At 36.9% G+C, this 16,972-nt stretch overlaps 3 protein-coding genes across 3 annotated transcripts; all 3 read right to left on the bottom strand.

Moving 5' to 3' along the window:
* Window positions 1-840: 840 nt before the first annotated feature.
* Window positions 841-5,149, bottom strand: LOC142632138 (acetyl-CoA carboxylase 1-like). The gene is made up of 9 exons (XM_075806554.1): window positions 5,084-5,149; window positions 4,516-4,669; window positions 2,700-3,084; window positions 2,082-2,288; window positions 1,842-2,003; window positions 1,540-1,632; window positions 1,352-1,447; window positions 1,068-1,153; window positions 841-978 (listed from the first exon to the last, which is right to left on the bottom strand). Exons 3-8 carry the CDS (start codon window positions 3,072-3,074, stop codon window positions 1,076-1,078), a joined length of 1,011 nt encoding a protein of 336 aa, XP_075662669.1. The 5' UTR covers window positions 3,075-3,084; window positions 4,516-4,669; window positions 5,084-5,149; the 3' UTR covers window positions 841-978; window positions 1,068-1,075.
* Window positions 5,150-5,349: 200 nt separating this feature from the next.
* Window positions 5,350-9,023, bottom strand: LOC142633041 (serine/threonine-protein phosphatase 7 long form homolog). Its single transcript, XM_075807324.1, has 10 exons — window positions 8,782-9,023; window positions 8,343-8,433; window positions 7,985-8,230; window positions 7,836-7,910; window positions 6,894-7,615; window positions 6,698-6,756; window positions 6,088-6,182; window positions 5,711-5,821; window positions 5,553-5,571; window positions 5,350-5,435 (listed from the first exon to the last, which is right to left on the bottom strand). Exons 1-6 carry the CDS (start codon window positions 9,021-9,023, stop codon window positions 6,753-6,755), a joined length of 1,380 nt encoding a protein of 459 aa, XP_075663439.1. The 3' UTR covers window positions 5,350-5,435; window positions 5,553-5,571; window positions 5,711-5,821; window positions 6,088-6,182; window positions 6,698-6,752.
* LOC142633040 (serine/threonine-protein phosphatase 7 long form homolog) lies at window positions 9,023-9,759 on the bottom strand. The gene is made up of 2 exons (XM_075807323.1): window positions 9,649-9,759; window positions 9,023-9,544 (listed from the first exon to the last, which is right to left on the bottom strand). Exons 1-2 carry the CDS (start codon window positions 9,757-9,759, stop codon window positions 9,023-9,025), a joined length of 633 nt encoding a protein of 210 aa, XP_075663438.1.
* Between the last annotated feature and the right edge of the window lie 7,213 nt (window positions 9,760-16,972).

Here is a 16,972-nt window from a genome sequence, read left to right as displayed (position 1 = left end):
TGTCATTTTGGCCCCCTTCAATCAATTGTCACTATTTTGAGTATTTATTTAGATAGCATTAATTTGATAATAAAAATTATTAAACGGAGTATGACTTTAGAGTTCAAAAAAATTGCTTTTACAACTTTATAGAAAACCCTAACTCATTAAATAAAAATTATCTTTTATTTGTTCTCTTGAATAAGTGAAAAAGAAAAGATAGTAATTTTAAAATCTTGTTGTTCCTTCATCCATAACCCCAATCCCTAAAGTTTGCGTACAGATGTAATCAACCATGGTTGACATTAATATCACTCAACTTTTCTTCTTATGAATTTTTCTCACACCAAGGATTGGATTGTCATTGGTATTTCTGGTTGCCACTTTCTGCATGAATGATTTGGAACCCAACAAGGCAACAACAATTTCCAAAAAGAAAAAGAAACTATAGTTGATTCTGATAACTGTAAGTTAAAATCAAGCTAATTGGATGCAGAGATTCAATATATGAATATAAAATTATACAGATTTTAATTCTCAACATGATTTAATAACACAATCACAATAAAAAGAAATGTGAATAATATAAATTGAAGAAGAGATAATTAATTTATGAATGCTCATGGTCTAGCTTACAATTGAACATGTTCCAAAATGGAAAACCAATTCAGAGAAAAAAGAAAATCAAGATTGCAAGTTTAGCTCCTAAAATATAACAAAATTTTGGAATAGGAAATTTTTTGCAGATGACTTTAGTAAGAAAGGATCAGGTCGTAATATTATATTGTAGTCCTAATAATGCTTTTCACTAGCTTTTAGATTAATAACTAAGTATAGAGTTCCCCTCTCTTACAGTTCGAAGTGCAGGAACATTGATAAATGTATTTCCATTAAGCTAGTAATAGATGTGTCTTAAGCATCCGATTGCACCATTAGGTGATAGCTATTAACTTCATATCTGCTTGACACTTGTCCTATATGTTTGCAAAATGCCTGGACCTGAAATGCAACCATGAGACAAGTTGTATGTTACATAGAATCAATCATCTAAAAAGTACTTGATGGAGTTTTTTCTAATTAATATCTACCTTACTACTTAAGCCTGGTTCACCATCACTCGGTTCAGTGCATCTTGAATTATTCGTTCAGATTCAGCTTTGAGTGTATTTGTAGCCTTATTTAACATTTTAGATCAATAAGAGAATATACCCAGGATGACACCATGCATTAAAAATTTTTGGAGATAAAAAAAATATGAAAGAAAGAGAGACAAAGTAACATAAATTCATGAATTTGTAATGATAAACACAAGAAAGCCATTTGCTTCCGAAAAAGCAATTAATTAAATTTGCCATATAAGAGATGAGCTTACCTTCTGATGCCTCCTTTGAACACTGCAATCACGGCTATGCAAAGCCGCAACATTTCCATACTGATCACATCGTAACTGTACTTCTAAATGCCGGCTCTAATTACAAATCACCAAATGGGTAGTCAGAATATGATCTAGACTATAGCAGCTCTGGTCATTTAGATTCTCAATTCAGTAGATTATCTAACCTGGGAAGCAAGCTTCATTATGAATATTGGCGAGCCTGGAACTTCACCCTGAACTTGCTTGAATAGTGCCCTAACTTCATCATCATTATGAACCTACAAAATTCATGCAAAGCAAATTACTTCAGTTACATTGTTAAGTAAGGCTTGTAGAGTTAGTACCTTGACATGACAAGTAACTAATTAGTTTTACTTATACCCAACAACTTACACACACTTTGTCCATATAAGGGATAAAATACTGTGAAATATTAGTTATGGAAGATTATATAAGTTGTCTGATTATTATCGCGCATAAAACAAACCTTTCTTATGCCTTTGCCGCCGCCGCCCCAAGATGCCTTGATCATTGCAGGGTAGCCTACAACCTGACAACTCGCAATTGCTTCCTCTGTGGTACAGACACATGCTTCCCTATATAATTCGGCTGGAACTAATTCCAAGCAACTTGCTGCTGAAGTTTTAACTTGGAAGATAGATATTAGATGTATAATGACCTTGCAAATAAATAATAGAGCGCAATTTTAAAGAGTAAAAAGGTTTACATGAGAGCCACTCCATGGAAGGGTGGGGACTTCTGCTGCTTGAGCAATCAATGATGAACCAATCTTATCTCCCAATGCTGCCATAGATGTAGCTGGAGGCCCAAGAAATATGATTCCCTTTGCAATCAACGCATCTGGCAGCTCAGGGTTCTCAGATGCATGGCCCCAACCAGGCCAAACTGCATCAACATGGGTTATCTCTGCCATCTGGGTATTGAATTACAATTTATCAGGAAAACATAAAACGTCAATAGTGATTCATGAATAATTTAACTAACTATAATTATCAAACCGCTAGCCAGGACAATTAAACTATTTCTAAGAAGAAGAAAAAAGCATATAAAAAAAATCCATTACAACTTCCTGACTACTTCATACAGCCCTCATATTTTTTGTTCAACTAATTAGCCTTGTCCAGTTCTATTATATGTTTTTTATCTACATGAAAAATCAATAGTTTGTGTAAATTAATATCAAAATAAATGAGAGTGATCACATTTCTTCAGCTAGAAAGTGCCTATATTGTTTTGTATTTTGGCTTTTTTGTTACAACAACTATGGTAGTCATCAACAAAGGGAAAACTCAAAACTGCACAACACAGGGTTTATGATACATACCTCTACAATAAGTTGGACATTGGCATAGTTATTATTATTGGTCCCACCAGGAACTTCCACAAACTGATCAGCAATTCTAATATGTTCTGCATTGATTCTCATGTCCTCTGGAGTAGCCATGGCTACCAACAGGATTGCTTTCTCTGTGCCAAATGTTTCATAAGCCCATGTTCTAACACTACGTATAAACTTGACAGCCGCCATTCCATTGTTTGCAATTAAAATACTGGGGATTGGTTTCTTTCCTCCAAGAGCATGGCAGAATTCATCAACTTCAGATATTGTAGCAGGGTTCCTGATAGAAACCAACCCATTTGCATACCCATTCACACGCCCTACACCAGCCATTGTGGATCTCCTTTGAGATTCAGACATGCTGCCCTGCCTGAGAATATGCAAGCAATAGTTCAGGGGACTGGAAGTGTAAGAAACAAATTGAATTTCTATGAGTCACTTCATTCTTCAACAAGGAAAATGCTAAGGCTACTACTAATTTTACCACAAACTGACATGGCAATGAATGTGCATGGTGCCACTTCAACAATATAATAAACGTCTGAATTACTTCTTTGTGATCAGTGAGAGTTTGTAAGACTTATGCAGTAAAATTTTTAGAATCCCTAGCATAAGTCCATCAACAAACTTATGCATACAAATTTGGAAGAAAAGCTACTCTAATAATCACTAGGCCTTCCATAATTGACTTGTTTCTTCCAGGGAATCAAATTCAAGTGAACAACAAAGTCTACCAAAATTTTCTAAATTAAGTCCAATTTAACAGCAAATATTAACAAAAAAAAATACACTAAGTCAGCTAAGGATGCGTCTGGTTGCAGATAATTGGACTAATATTGAATTCCGATGTTGTGGCATTAGGAACTCTTCCTTTCACCGTTAACCTTTTTCAGTAAACTCAGAATATGCATGATTACACTCAACCCCAAATCCATTGTTCCATTAATTATATTATCCAATTCTACTTTGGAGCAAACAAACACACCTAAGGCAAAAGTTTCTCAGGTGCAGTATCAAATAAACATCGATTGCAACGAAAAGGGCACCAACCAAATGATTAAAAACGCACTTCTAACAACATAGGACCCGCAAAAAGGTAGTAAATATAGATTCCCAAATCCACCCAACCGACAAAAGTTCCATAACCAACTCCAAACTATAATTAACCGGTTTAGCTATCTCTTCCTGAAACACCAATAACATAGCCAAAAAGATAAAGACCCATTACCCAAATCAGACTTAAAAGATTCAATTACAACTACCCAGGAGAGAATTCATAAAAAAGACAAGAAAGAAATGGGCCACAGACCTTGGAAAAATAGGCAACAGCAGCTGGAATTTTTTATAGCTGTGATCAATTAGCTTCAAAATGCTTTCTGGGTATAAAGCATTGCAAATGAAGAAACGGAATTTTGAAAAACAAAGACCCGGAATTATTGGGTTTGTGCATATGAATGTGATCATGCACTAGCAACACAATGAATTGCAGAGAGAGAGAGAGAGAGAGAGAGAGGTTGGTTTGGTTTCCGGACAGAACCAGAGTTGGGACCTTAAAAGGTATAAATTAGCCTTTAATGAGAGATGCACGTGGTATCTGCCACTGCCACACCGCTCTCGTTTATAGTTGTAGTAGCTCCCAGCTACCCTCCTCTTCTCTCAAATCATTCATGCGGGTCCAAAACCAAAAAAGACTCAAACTGGTCATTTTCCCTCTCTCTCTTTCTCTCTCTTAAAACTAATTTTTTGGCATGAGAGGAATCTGAAACCTTGAGGTAAAAACCTTGATTTGAGAATAACTCACCTCCTGCAAGAGCTGGAACAATGCTCACAACTTGCAATAAAGATGACCTGTGCTCTCCAGCAACCTTTATATCAGTATTCATGTGCTGTAGAAGCTTCAGTAGTACACCAGGAACAAGATTGGCCATTGTTTGTGACCTTCAATTTGCATTACACTGGAAAACCCAGATAGACAAATTTTCAATTTCAAGCTTTCGGATGTGAACACAAAAAATCTTGCGAAAGAGGTTACAAGACTTATAAATGATGTGATTTTCTCAATACCCATATTGAAAAAAAAAAACAAGCGATTCTCTTGTCAGTGCCCAAGTTGAGGCAAAGAATCAAATCTGTGGACTCGATGGCTTTGCGGACAAGGAAAAGCTGGGCTTAGACTTTAAACCCACATGGAATTAGACGCCAAATATGGGACTCGGCATAGACAACCAAAAAATGAGAAGACTTTTACACCGATTTTAGATTCAGATTTGGAAGGTCTCTCGGCTTTTTTGGTACTAAATAGAGTAAAGAAAACAAAATATAAGGAAATTACGGACCAACCTGGTGGATTTTTTTTATCAAAAGATTACCTTAATCATAGAACCCAACTAGGAAACTAAATAATTTGATTCCCACAATTGGTAGTAATAATTGTGTACGGCATGGATTAGAAGGAGAAAAACAAGTATAACACTTGCCTCCGTGATGGACTAGCCGATGACTAGGGAGGTCACAAGTATGTGAGTCTAAGTCCTGGCAAAATCATAAACTACACATCACATATAGTCTAAAATAATAAAAACAATATTTTGACAGTTGAGTATTACAAAAGAAATGCATTCATTGATTCAAACCGAGGGAAACTCCACAAGATGAACCAAGTCAAATACAACCTTGAAGCTATTTGTGGCAATGTTGCTGATACTGGAGATCTCACCAGACCTGTTTTTTTTAAAATTTATTAACAACAAAAACATAAAGTATTCATTTAACATAAAAACATAATCTTTAGGGAACATTATTGATGAACAGAACAGAACAAAACAAAACAACACTCACCTACTAGACTATGAAAAATCTGTTCCATCGGGGAATCCGAAACAACAACAACAACCACCCAAAGAAGTTAAGAAACTTAAACATGTGCAAACCAGAAGTGAGTTAATCTGAGACTATTTGAATTGGGAAAGTAATTATAAAAAAAAGTAGAACAGAACCTCCAAGATGGCGGCGGCTTGAGCAAGCTGAATGGGTCTTTCAACGGCAGAGTAGACCTTTGATGCCCTGACTCTCTCACTGTCTTCACAGCAAGGTACAATACTTGAAACCTGCACAATTTCCAAATTTAGATATAAAAGAGAAACAGATAGAAGGAAATGGGTGTGAGAGATCTGAAATAGTGGAAAATTCTGACTGATGCTAACGTACTGCTTTTTAAGAGCAACATATGAATTTTTTTTTTGATGTGCATAGAGTATGAACATCATTCAGTGCATTTGGAATGCAAGATTTAATCAAGAGTGCAAAAACTAAAATTTTGGCAAAAAATCTATAATAGGATCTAGCTAAATAGGAATCAGCTTTAACAACACACCATTGACTGTTTTTTAATCATTCAGCATCTTGTTAGCGTCTGGATCATTTATACTCTCCAAATCCTTGACTTGTCTGCCAGACTCTTTGATAAGCCTGAAAAGGAGAGCACAAAATTATCATTCTGCCTGGGAAAAAAAAAACTAAGAAAAAAGGAATAGAAAAACACTTGTTTTATATGGTTAACTACAACATAATGACCACCAGCATGGGATTTGATTCCACCTCTTATTATCATTCCACCTCTTATTTAGGTAGGGAGGAAATGGCATTTGATTCGAGGATCATTTGCAAAAGGAAAATGACAACACACACACAAAACAGAACCAGCAGAAGCAGCAAAAAAAAGACTGTTTTCACGTAATTTTTTGCTAAGCAATTAACCCATTGGCTAATACAAAACTAATCTCAGAACTCAGATCACCAATTTGTTGAGTCACAACTTTCAAGCATCAATTAGTAAAGTAAAACCTGTTCTTTGGGCAGAAACTAAGCATCCAAGGGTATAGGCAATGTTAATTAGATGTACTTAGGCTTGGCAGCCCAAGACTTTACCATAGTAGCAGACAATGGCCATTGATTTAACCGCCAAAGTCAGAGTAGTTGCTTACCGTCTTCTACACCCGCATCACTGTCATTTTGGCCCCCTTCAACCACTCGTTCCCATCACCTACGTCGGAAAATGTACGTTAAAACCATATTGATCTCCATAATAATATCATGAAGTAATCAATAGTAGATTGAAATGTGAAAAGAGGAATACCACTAGTTATAAAGTGTGTTGTTTCACATTTAGCTTTGAGTTACCTTTTTTGAATCTTATGTCGTCTAGTATAATGAGGAGGAGGTCTTGCATGTCCTTCGTCAGATGCCTCGGGCCCAGCATTGTGTCCATGTTTGTGCCCCCCTGTCCCACAAGGAGGTGCCTTTGATATGCGTTTCGGCCGACCTTCTGCCACTGCAGGTAACCCAACAGTCTGCTCAGCCTGAACATGGGGTAGGTCGATGGCTGAAGACGGGGCAGAAGATGTACTGTGGGAGGGTGGCTCCTGCTGCATGTCAGGTGGAGTTGGATCAATACCCAGGTCAAAGGATGGAATGGGTAACAGCTGAGGAAATGACCGTGGAGTAGGTGGACGAATGTCAGACCCAGGACAAGGATGTGGGGTGGGTGTCAGTATGGTGGGGCGAGGAGATGGATGTGGGGTGGGTGAAGGAATGGTGGGGGTAGGGGATGGATGTGGGGTGGATGAAGGGATGGTAGGGCTAGGGGATGGATGTGGGGTGCATGGAGAAGGATCGGGGGTAGGGACAACCCGAGGGCTAGCAACAGGCGGACGAGGGCGACATCCGGCCGGGGTTGTGCTCGTGCTTGGGCCCGTTGGAGTAGGTGCCTCCTCATTCGGGGCCTCAGGAATAGGAGGTTGTACACGTTCAATTGCATGCACTGCCGTTAGGACCTCAGTAATGTCCTTGTGGTCCTCTGTGCCCACTGGGTGACGCCTCAACAAACGGACGTATCCCTCAATCTGCACATGGAAAAACCACACATATTAGTAATGCAATACCAAATCAACAATGCCAATCGATAATAAAATAAATGTTGGTTTAGAATTGGTTGTGCTAGTAATAATTGCAAATTATAGAGAGACCAAGTGCTAAGCAAAAAATGTGATAGTATACTGTTATCTAAACAGTGGTTTCATGCTATTTCAATATGGTAAGATGTAGAAGACATTGAGAAGTTACCAGCAGAGTCACTATAGCACCAGGCCTATCTATGAACCTCCGAGTTATCCTTTTGAACCGGTCATGGTACTCGTGCTTTGTGGAGGCATATCACCAAGCACTGCTTCACAACGTCGTTGAAGGCGATTACCCCAATCATCGATATGCACAGCATGCTTTCGCGTCCAATCAACACCGACTTTCCCCCTCAAATCAATGCCATGAAGTACAGTGTCGGTGTCAACATTGCGAGGAATTTCTTGGATCATCCCAAATTGACGAACGACACGATCCGGTGTATGTTTTTCTACTAGGTGGAAACATACAAGCGGCACCGTTGCCGTCCACACGGCCCTCCCTGCAACGCACCATGGCGGAAGGTCCTCTAACTCAGCTTCATATGGCTGCCACACCACCTACAACAACCAAAAAACAAGTACACAACACGTTAGGTAGCAATGTTTATATTTCAAATCCCCTCAATCCAATATCTTGTTCCTAAACATGTAAAACAATGCATTTTCATACCTGGCTTGGCAACATTGAAGCTATTTGCTCGCGATATCTGTCCCTGAAGATGTGGGCGGGCCTATTTTTCTTGTTTGGGACCCACAACCACCTACATACAATCAGTTGCAATAGATCAATATCTCGATTATTTCGTACAGAGATAATTCCAATGTTATAACTACTAAGATCATCTTATAGATATTTACTTAATTAATAATAACAATAGAATAAGAAACTCGATTATAAAAAACAAAGCACATGCAAGCCACATGACAATCACAAAATTGGAGTATATTAACGTAATCATATATATTGAACCTCTATTTGAAATTTACACAATGTTGACATAAAAAATTGCTAGAAGCCTTTAAAATAAATAAATAAAAGCAAGTTACATTATTATAAGCTTAGGGAATGATCGCATAATGTAGATGACATGCATGAGGTAAAGACTTACTTCAAGGACAATGGACCACGCACTGGAGGACCATAAGCACCCACTGGCGGACCATGCTCAACTGCGGGGCACAAATAGGGGAACCTGGCCCATGCCCAATACTGGAGTAACAGTAAGCACCCACCAATCTGACTAGTGTCTTCGCTTGCCCTGCATAGCTCTCGGTATAACCATGCAAGGCAAGCACTTCCCCAACTGTACCTTCGTGGGTTACGAAGGTCTTCCAACTGTTGCACCCACATTAGATGCACCTATCGCCGGATTTGTCCATGAATATTGTGTCCCCCAATAGCGCTAGGATGTAGCATCGTGCATACTTATGCAGCTGGTCCTCTTCAACATTAGGCGGCAATGGATCGGCAACTTGCTCCAAAAGCCGGTTGATGAGAATCCTCTGACCAGTAAGTTGCTTATGGTTGTCTTGATTTATAGGTTGGAAGCCAAGGAAGTCCCGGCACACATCCACCCAAGTTTTCTGCGTGCTCCCTGTTATAGCGTCACCATCAACAGGAAGCCCGAGAAGAACCTCCACATCCTGTAATGTGATGGTGATCTCACCATGTGGCATGTGGAAGGTGTGAGTCTCGGGCCGCCATCGCTCCACTAAGGCAGTTATCAAACCGTGGTCAATCTCTCTACCCGGGACCCAAAGGAGTCCCTCCAAACCAACTGCCTTGATGATGTTCCTGACTCGGTCGTCCACCATTGGCTCTCGATTGGAGAACTCTGAACTACGGCTACGGCAGGTAATAGATCCTGGATCCTGCACAGGATCGAACCATGGATTAATATATGGGTGGCATATGCATGTACATTGTATAAATTAAATGCATGTACATTAGTTAAATCTTTAGTTTTATGTTTTACCTGCCCATTCCAAATGGCTTCGGACCGATGCTTGAGCTGCTTTGACAACACCGACCTGTCAATGGGTCCAGGCTCTGTATAGTCAATCCGCCCAGCATTTGCAGCAGCCATACTACACAAAAATGATAAGCAGTTAGTTTGAGAAATGAACACACAATATGCTTATGGAAGTAGGTATAACTAAACAAAACATCATTGATCCCTATCTCGCCAAATTTACTCCCATAACCCTAATCCACATCATTACTCCCACTAGCATGCCTTTCACGTATATCATTATAACTTTTGCCCTCCCCCCTCAACTTAAATCTTGGCTCCGCCACTGCTTGTGAGCAGCCTGTCTTTTTGATAGCCAGCCAAGTCAGAAAGCATGTTTAGAAATCTGATCAGAAAACCAGATGCTCTTGCTATATATTTCTTTCTAATGGCTACCTAAGTGTCTGCACAGCTTCTTTCAATCAATTACACAAATTTAGATCGTTTTGCTTTTATTAGTATGCGGTGATGTGAAAATCATTGTAATCTTCCCGAGACCGTCCTTTCTTGTGCTGAACCTTGGACTTGATCTTGTACTTGATTTTTAATGCTTGCAACTCAAAACAAGATATATTGTCATGGATTTGCCAACACCATACCTAAGATATTGAAATTGGAAATTTATATCGAATGACACCATGCAGGAATAAGGTGGATGTGCATTCTTTTGTGGATCTTTTGTGGAGCAGCTGTTTAATAAGGTGGATCTATTAGCAGATTTTCTGAGTTTTTTTTTTTTAATTGTCCTGTTATCCTTCATGCTAAAGCTGATATATGTGGTGTGCAGGTAACTGCTGTGGTAAACTCCGGATTGCTGTTGATGGCAGTCATGGGCCTACTTTTACCATCTGTTCTTCATTATACACACACTGAGGTTTATTTTGGGAAGTCAGAGTTGGATCTTTCAAGATTTAGCAGTTGCATCATGCTTGTCACATATGCTGCATACCTTTTGTTCCAGCTAAAGAGTCAAAGTGATCTATATGTTTCTCTTAATGAGGCTGGTTATGAATATTGTTATAAACCTTTTAGTAGCATATTTTTTTGGTGTTTTTCTAACGTTATTATACATGGACTGATTATTTTTAACCTATCAAGATACTTATATTACTTAATAATTTAAGTTGATGAGTCAAAGTCTTTCATCTAACAGATAATGTTTAGACTTCTACAATTTTAAGCTGTCTCTTCTATATCTTTGGCACTAATACAATTAAAAGATTGAACATCTTCTACATTTGGCTGGTTTTTCTAATGGTCTATAAAAGTAGCTGCTGCAGCATATTCAAAGTGCACCAATCAATGGTATTTTCCAAATATATATAGTTTGCTAAAAAGAATATATGTGGCTTGCCCTAGTTATTCTGTTGAGATCCAAAAAGCTAGCTGACTCCAAAATTTTGGGACTTTGGCTTGGTTATTATTGCTACTGTTGTAGTTTTATAGTTTGCTCTAGCAGTGACTGTTTTGAAATTTTTTGTTGTACCTTATAGGGGACAATGACTAAGTAGAGATTCTAGTGTTACAGATACATTTGTACTGGGTTTATGTGTTTTATTATGAGTAAAGGCTCAAGAGGCCCAATTATGCTGTAAAGCCTATATGGGACTAACACAACTCCCATAGTCCCTACTGATTAGTCAATTAATGCTAGCACGCCAATACCCTGAGCATTCACCAAAATCCTAATGGGTTTCAAAGCACAAGAATGATTCAAGTAGAAGAGTGAGTCGCTTGTACAACGATTAAAAATCACTACTCTAAGATGCAATAGCACAAACACAATATTATGGAATAGCAATAGCACAATTGAATAAAAAAAACACCCAAAATCCCAAACCAAACACACACACAGAAAATACCCATTCTAATAAACCTAGATTCAACGCAAAAAACATAGCAAACTTCTAGCAATTTCGGAATAATCCATGAACAAAGAAAAAAGTTATATACATTCACTTACCTTAGAAGTTGTTCTCTGTGAGCAAGAGGGAGGCAGTGGAGCAAGAGGGAGGCAGTGGAGGCGCAGAGCAAGGTTTTCTCAGATCGCGTAGACTGAAGGAGGGTGAGTGAGTGAGACTGGAGAGGGTGAGCAAGTGAGACTGAGTGAGGTTCGGTTTAGCTTTGAGAGATCGCGTAGACTGAAGGAGGGTGACTGAGTGAGAGTGCAGAGGGTGAGCGAGTGAGACTGAGTGAGGTTCGATGTGTAAGAGTGAGGGTGGGTGAGAGGAAGAGTGAGAGTGTCAGGGTCTGGATGCATGTGAGAGGAAGAGTGAGAGCGTGAGGGTCTGGTGCGTTAGAGAGAGGGGAGAGTATCAGTGTGAGAGGCGTTAAGTTTGAAAAAGCCCCAAACTAAAATCGAGTCTGTAAGACTCGGTTTCAGTTTCCTCTTTTACCACGTGGATCAACCACGTCATACCGAGATGGCCACGTCATAGAAATCGAGTCTTAGAGACTCGATTTCCAGGTGGAGGCCACGTGGCAAAAAGTCCACATCAACCTGCAAAAACCGAGCCTCAAAGACTCGATTTATGGGCTAAAATCGAGCCTCTAAGACTCGAGATGTTATTATGTTATATAGTTTAGAAACCGGGCCTGCTAACTATATAGTTAGCAACTGAGGGTTATTTTGCTATTTTCTCCATCAACGATCAACAAACCCACCCCACGACCCACTCCAACAACAAACCCACCCTTCGACCCACCACAGGACCCAACCGACCACTGCTTCACAACGATCAACCGATTTTTGTTTCACAACTACCACCACACCGATCTCAGCCTCTCTCTCTAAACCCAGATCAAAACTATGGAAGATTGTGGAGAGGGGAGGAAACAAGGAGGGGCGAGCAGAAAGGGGAATCGGGGAGGGAGAGACCGGTCTGAGACAGAGAGACCCACCGAGAGAGAAAGACATCGATCTGAGCCACACAGAGAGAGCAAAGCAACGATCTGACCGAGAAGCTTGAGGCATTTGGGTTTGGGTTTCAGCAAAATCAAGAGATAAAGAGAATGGGTCAGTCAGAGAAAGAAAGAATTAAAAAAAAAAAGCACCACAACCAATTGTGGTGGTGGCGGTGATACCCAAATTTATCTAAAAACTTGTGTTTTGCTAAGGTGGTTTATGAAGAGTATCCATGATACCCACTAAAAAACGCTGGAAGTGTGGATTGAGCAAATCGCGCTAAATGAATATTTGTTGCGTTTGATTGCTAAAAAAATATCTAATAAAATGTAATTTTGTTTCACACTTATGGATCTAAGAATATGATTTATGTTTAGGGGTGAACACAAAGATCATGAACAGAAAAAATAATGGAAGGAATAAATTTTCTTAATTTAATTATCTTATTTTATTTTAAAAGAATTTTAAAAAAAACATGAAAATGTCTTTTTTTTATTATTTTTATTTTATGCTGATTTGGATAAATTTTATTATTAGTATTTATTGGGTCAATAATACACTTTATTTGTCATATATAATATTTTTGTTAAGCAGGTGAATCAAAATAAAACGCATTGTTAATTTTAAAGATTAAAAATGATAAAATAAAGATGTAAGAACCAAAATAAAAATTAAAATATAAGGATTAAAAAAAATTAAATTTAGACCTGTTACATAGCATCTTGCCCATGAGGCAAAACTAAGGTTTACCCATTGATCAGGTGGCCTGGTTCAAACACTCCCGACTATGCTCTTCAGTAACCCACGAAACGTATGGAAGAAAATCTCAAATAAGCCCAAGAACCAGACAAAACATATGGAACAAAAATCTCCAACCAAGCACGACGAATTCCAACAAATACAAATTTTGAATAAGACCAAAACACATCAGCCCTTAAGATATTTTCTATGTATAAATAGTAGGTTTTATTCTAATATTATAACTTACAACAATAACAATAATATTTTTATCAACTTAAAAATTAGAGTAGAAGAAGACAAGAAAATAAAAAATTTATATCTATTTTTTTATATCAAAATATTTTTTACAATTCAATAAACATAATCACAGCTTTTAAATCTAACTTTTATGATATACGTATTACATAATACATGATTGTAATTTGAACAAAAATTGAGGAGGCAAATTTAATTATTAAATTAGTGTAGTAGAGACGACCGAACCAAGACACAAAAACAAAAGCTGCGCGGTTCACGCGAAAATTTGAATTGAATTCAGACAGCGCTCCAAAGTACAACAGCCAAACGAACCCATAGCCTGCCACGTGTCCCCCCGTTCCTCCAAATCTCCAAAAAAACACTATATTATTATTCACATTCATATAATCAAACAGCAAATTTCCATCTTCTCAAAAAAAAAAAAAAAAAAATCAAAACCCCTAAAACCACGCTGTCTTCAAAATTTAGAAAGTATGTTCGGAGTTTTCAATATTAATCTCCGAATAATGGCGTCTCAGAAGCTTGCGTCAATATCTCGGAGTTTTCAATATATCTCTCTCTCCAGAAGCTTGCGTCAGCGTTACTAGTGGGTCCCATTATTCTGTACGGATATCACACTGAGTGGATGAGTATTATTATTATCATTATAATAATAATAATATTACACAGGGAGGGAGGGTATCGTGCTGTGAAAAGCTGTGAAAACGGAGCGGCTTCATGATGAGAAGCATGGGATGGGGGGCTCTCTGTGTCTTTGACTGTGCGATCACTTCACTGACCCCCCACCTCTTTTTCTCGTGATTCACGTACTTGTTTGTCCTCTTCGCCACAAATCTCGATGCACACACATCAAACGCTTCATATTTACTTCTGTTCTCTGTGGGTCCGACTATTTTATTTTTATTTGTATTTATTATCACTTCCGTTTTATGATGATTATATTTAAAATTTTAGTTAAAATTTTGTCCTTTCTCATTAGATTTTAAAAGAAAAAATTTTAATATTAATTCTGGTTGGGTCGTATATATATCATATGGGAATATTTTGTCGTGTCCCTTTATTAATAGAGGCGGTACCGACGGCGAAACCGCTCGTTATTTAAGAGACCGAATCAGACGCAGAGGGTCCCACGAGAGTAATTCCGTGTTGACGAGGTTCATGTCGGGATTCGGGTTGTCGTCACGTCACGTGGATCTCTCCACCGTCCGATAATAATTACTATGCGCGTGCTCAGAGGCTTTTCTATTTTTTTGGTAAAGGTTAATGTAGAACATTTATTATAATTTAGAATTACTACTTTTTTCAATCACCAAAAAAATCTAAGGGTGTGAAGAAAAATTATTTTACCGCACATAATACTCATTTTTATCATAGAGAGGTGTTACGTCCACAACATTTTTACAACATTTTTACAACAAATCATAGGTGGTTAGTTATTATTGGTTCAAATTTGAACTTAACACTAAGATTACTTTTTTGCCCCAACAATAACAACCAGTAACAACCTGCCACTTAAGATTTGTTGTAAAAATGTTGTGGACATATCATTTATCATTATCATAAGATTGTTTGCAAATTATGTGTGGTGAAATAATTTTTCATCACACCCCTAGGTTATTTTTGGTGATTGAAAAAAGTAATAATTTCAAATTATAATAAATGCTCTACATTAACCTTTACCAAAAAAATAGAAGAGCCTCTGAGCACGCGCGTGAGCGCGTGCTCAGAGGCTAGTACAAATGATAAATATAGTTTCTATTACAAAAGAAATTATTTTACAACAATTTCTTAGATAACAACCACTTTATGTGAAGTTTAATACATATAATAATTCTTGTAAAGTCTCTCACCCGAACTTATCTAATATTCCATTCTAATGACTCCTTAATGCAATCCAAAAACTTTGTGCATACCTGAACTTGAGAGAGATAAAAGAATTAGGGTTAAACCAAGTTTTTTTTTTTTTAAATTTAATCAACAAACCAAGGTTAGAATTTAACTCTATCATGGACTCTTTAAAATCTAATCACCACATCATCAACTATTTAAATAAATAACTAAATAGAAAAAATAAAATTTAACACCAAAAACATATACAATGATGGTAAAAAAAAAATTCTTAAAAAGAAAAAAAAATACATAGAAGGAAAAAAAAAAGTGAGGAAATAGAAGATAAAGTTTTTTAGAATTTAACTCTATTATGGACTCTTTAAAATCTAATCACCACATTATCAACTATTTAAATAAATAACAAAATAAAAAAAATTTAACGCAAAAAATATATACAATTATGGTTAAAAAAAAACTAAAAAACTTTAACGCCAAAAACATATACAATGTTGGTAAAAAACAATATTCTTAAAAAAAAAAAAGTAGAAGGAAAAAAAAAGTAAGGAAATATAAGATAAATATTTTTTAGAATTCAAAAAATAAAATAAACGTGGGCTTAGTAGAAACATGGTGGGACGTGGCAGTTATTAGATTTTGGGGACAGTTAATGTTATATCCTAGGAATGAGAAACGTGTGGGGATGTATTTACCATTGGATTCAAAAAATTGCGGCGGAATTCTAGTTTCACTTCCATCTCATCCAATTTTTTAATTTTTTTAAAAGAAAATGCAAAAAATTTAATATTAGAAAATCTAGAGGTAGTTTCTTTTCCAAATTTAAACAAAAATTTGTTCTCTGATGAAAAAATATATAAAATTTAAATAGTAATTGATCATTAATCAGGGAGTATTGTAGTAACTATTTTTATTTCAATTCAAATTTTCAAATCTACATTTAAAAAAAAAATTAATTAACGTGATACATATAAAAAAAAAAAAGTAGAAATCAAAGAAAGTCAATCATAAACCAAAGAAAATAAAACAAAGAAGAACTTGCAAAAGATAGAACCTAAAAATTTGTTGGTTGAATGCTTCTTTTGTAGCATAAGGCAGCCCTGTCTTTGGATCACAATACCTATAACATGAAATGACAATTCATTAGGAAGTACGGTGGTAGAGTATATGAAGAAACCATTCATTTCAAAATTACATTTAAAAAAAAAAGTAGAGCTCAAAGAAAGTCAATCATAAACCAAAGAAAAGAAAATAAAGAGGAACTTGAAAAAGAAAGGAGGATGTAGAGCTAAATTAAATGTCTTCAATCTAAAGAAGAATGAGAGATAGAAAGTGAGATAGAAACTGCAAAATGTACATGAGTTTATGGGTTTTAAAGTGTAGGAGTTTTAATTTACATATTTATCCTCGTTAATTGAAAACTTGTAAGTGGATATGATGAGGGTACTTTAGGCATCCAAAATGTGGAATTTACATATTTATCCTCGTTAGTTGAAAACTTATAAGTGGATAATGAGGGTACTTTAGGCATCCAAAATG

The sequence above is a fragment of the Castanea sativa genome, chromosome 4 (assembly GCF_040712315.1).
Source record: "Castanea sativa cultivar Marrone di Chiusa Pesio chromosome 4, ASM4071231v1".
Lineage (NCBI taxonomy): Eukaryota > Viridiplantae > Streptophyta > Magnoliopsida > Fagales > Fagaceae > Castanea > Castanea sativa.
This window is presented reverse-complemented; position numbering and strand designations above follow the sequence as displayed.

Bases quoted from the DNA above. Each gene is read 5' to 3' on its own strand.
- LOC142632138 (XM_075806554.1), bottom strand. From the start codon at position 3,074: ATGTCTGAATCTCAAAGGAGATCCACAATGGCTGGTGTAGGGCGTGTG. The intron at 2,289-2,699 runs GTATGTATCATA...TTCAATACCCAG, and splicing joins ATGTCCAACTTATTGTAGAG to ATGGCAGAGATAACCCATGT. The intron at 2,004-2,081 runs GTAAACCTTTTT...TCTATCTTCCAA, and splicing joins TTCCATGGAGTGGCTCTCAT to GTTAAAACTTCAGCAGCAAG.
- LOC142633040 (XM_075807323.1), bottom strand. From the start codon at position 9,759: ATGGCTGCTGCAAATGCTGGGCGGATTGACTATACAGAGCCTGGACCC. The intron at 9,545-9,648 runs GTAAAACATAAA...GATCCTGTGCAG, and splicing joins AAGCCATTTGGAATGGGCAG to GATCCAGGATCTATTACCTG.
- LOC142633041 (XM_075807324.1), bottom strand. From the start codon at position 9,023: ATGTGGGTGCAACAGTTGGAAGACCTTCGTAACCCACGAAGGTACAGT. The intron at 7,911-7,984 runs GTGCATATCGAT...GCCTCCACAAAG, and splicing joins ATTGGACGCGAAAGCATGCT to CACGAGTACCATGACCGGTT. The intron at 7,616-7,835 runs GTAACTTCTCAA...TTCCATGTGCAG, and splicing joins GTGCTATAGTGACTCTGCTG to ATTGAGGGATACGTCCGTTT.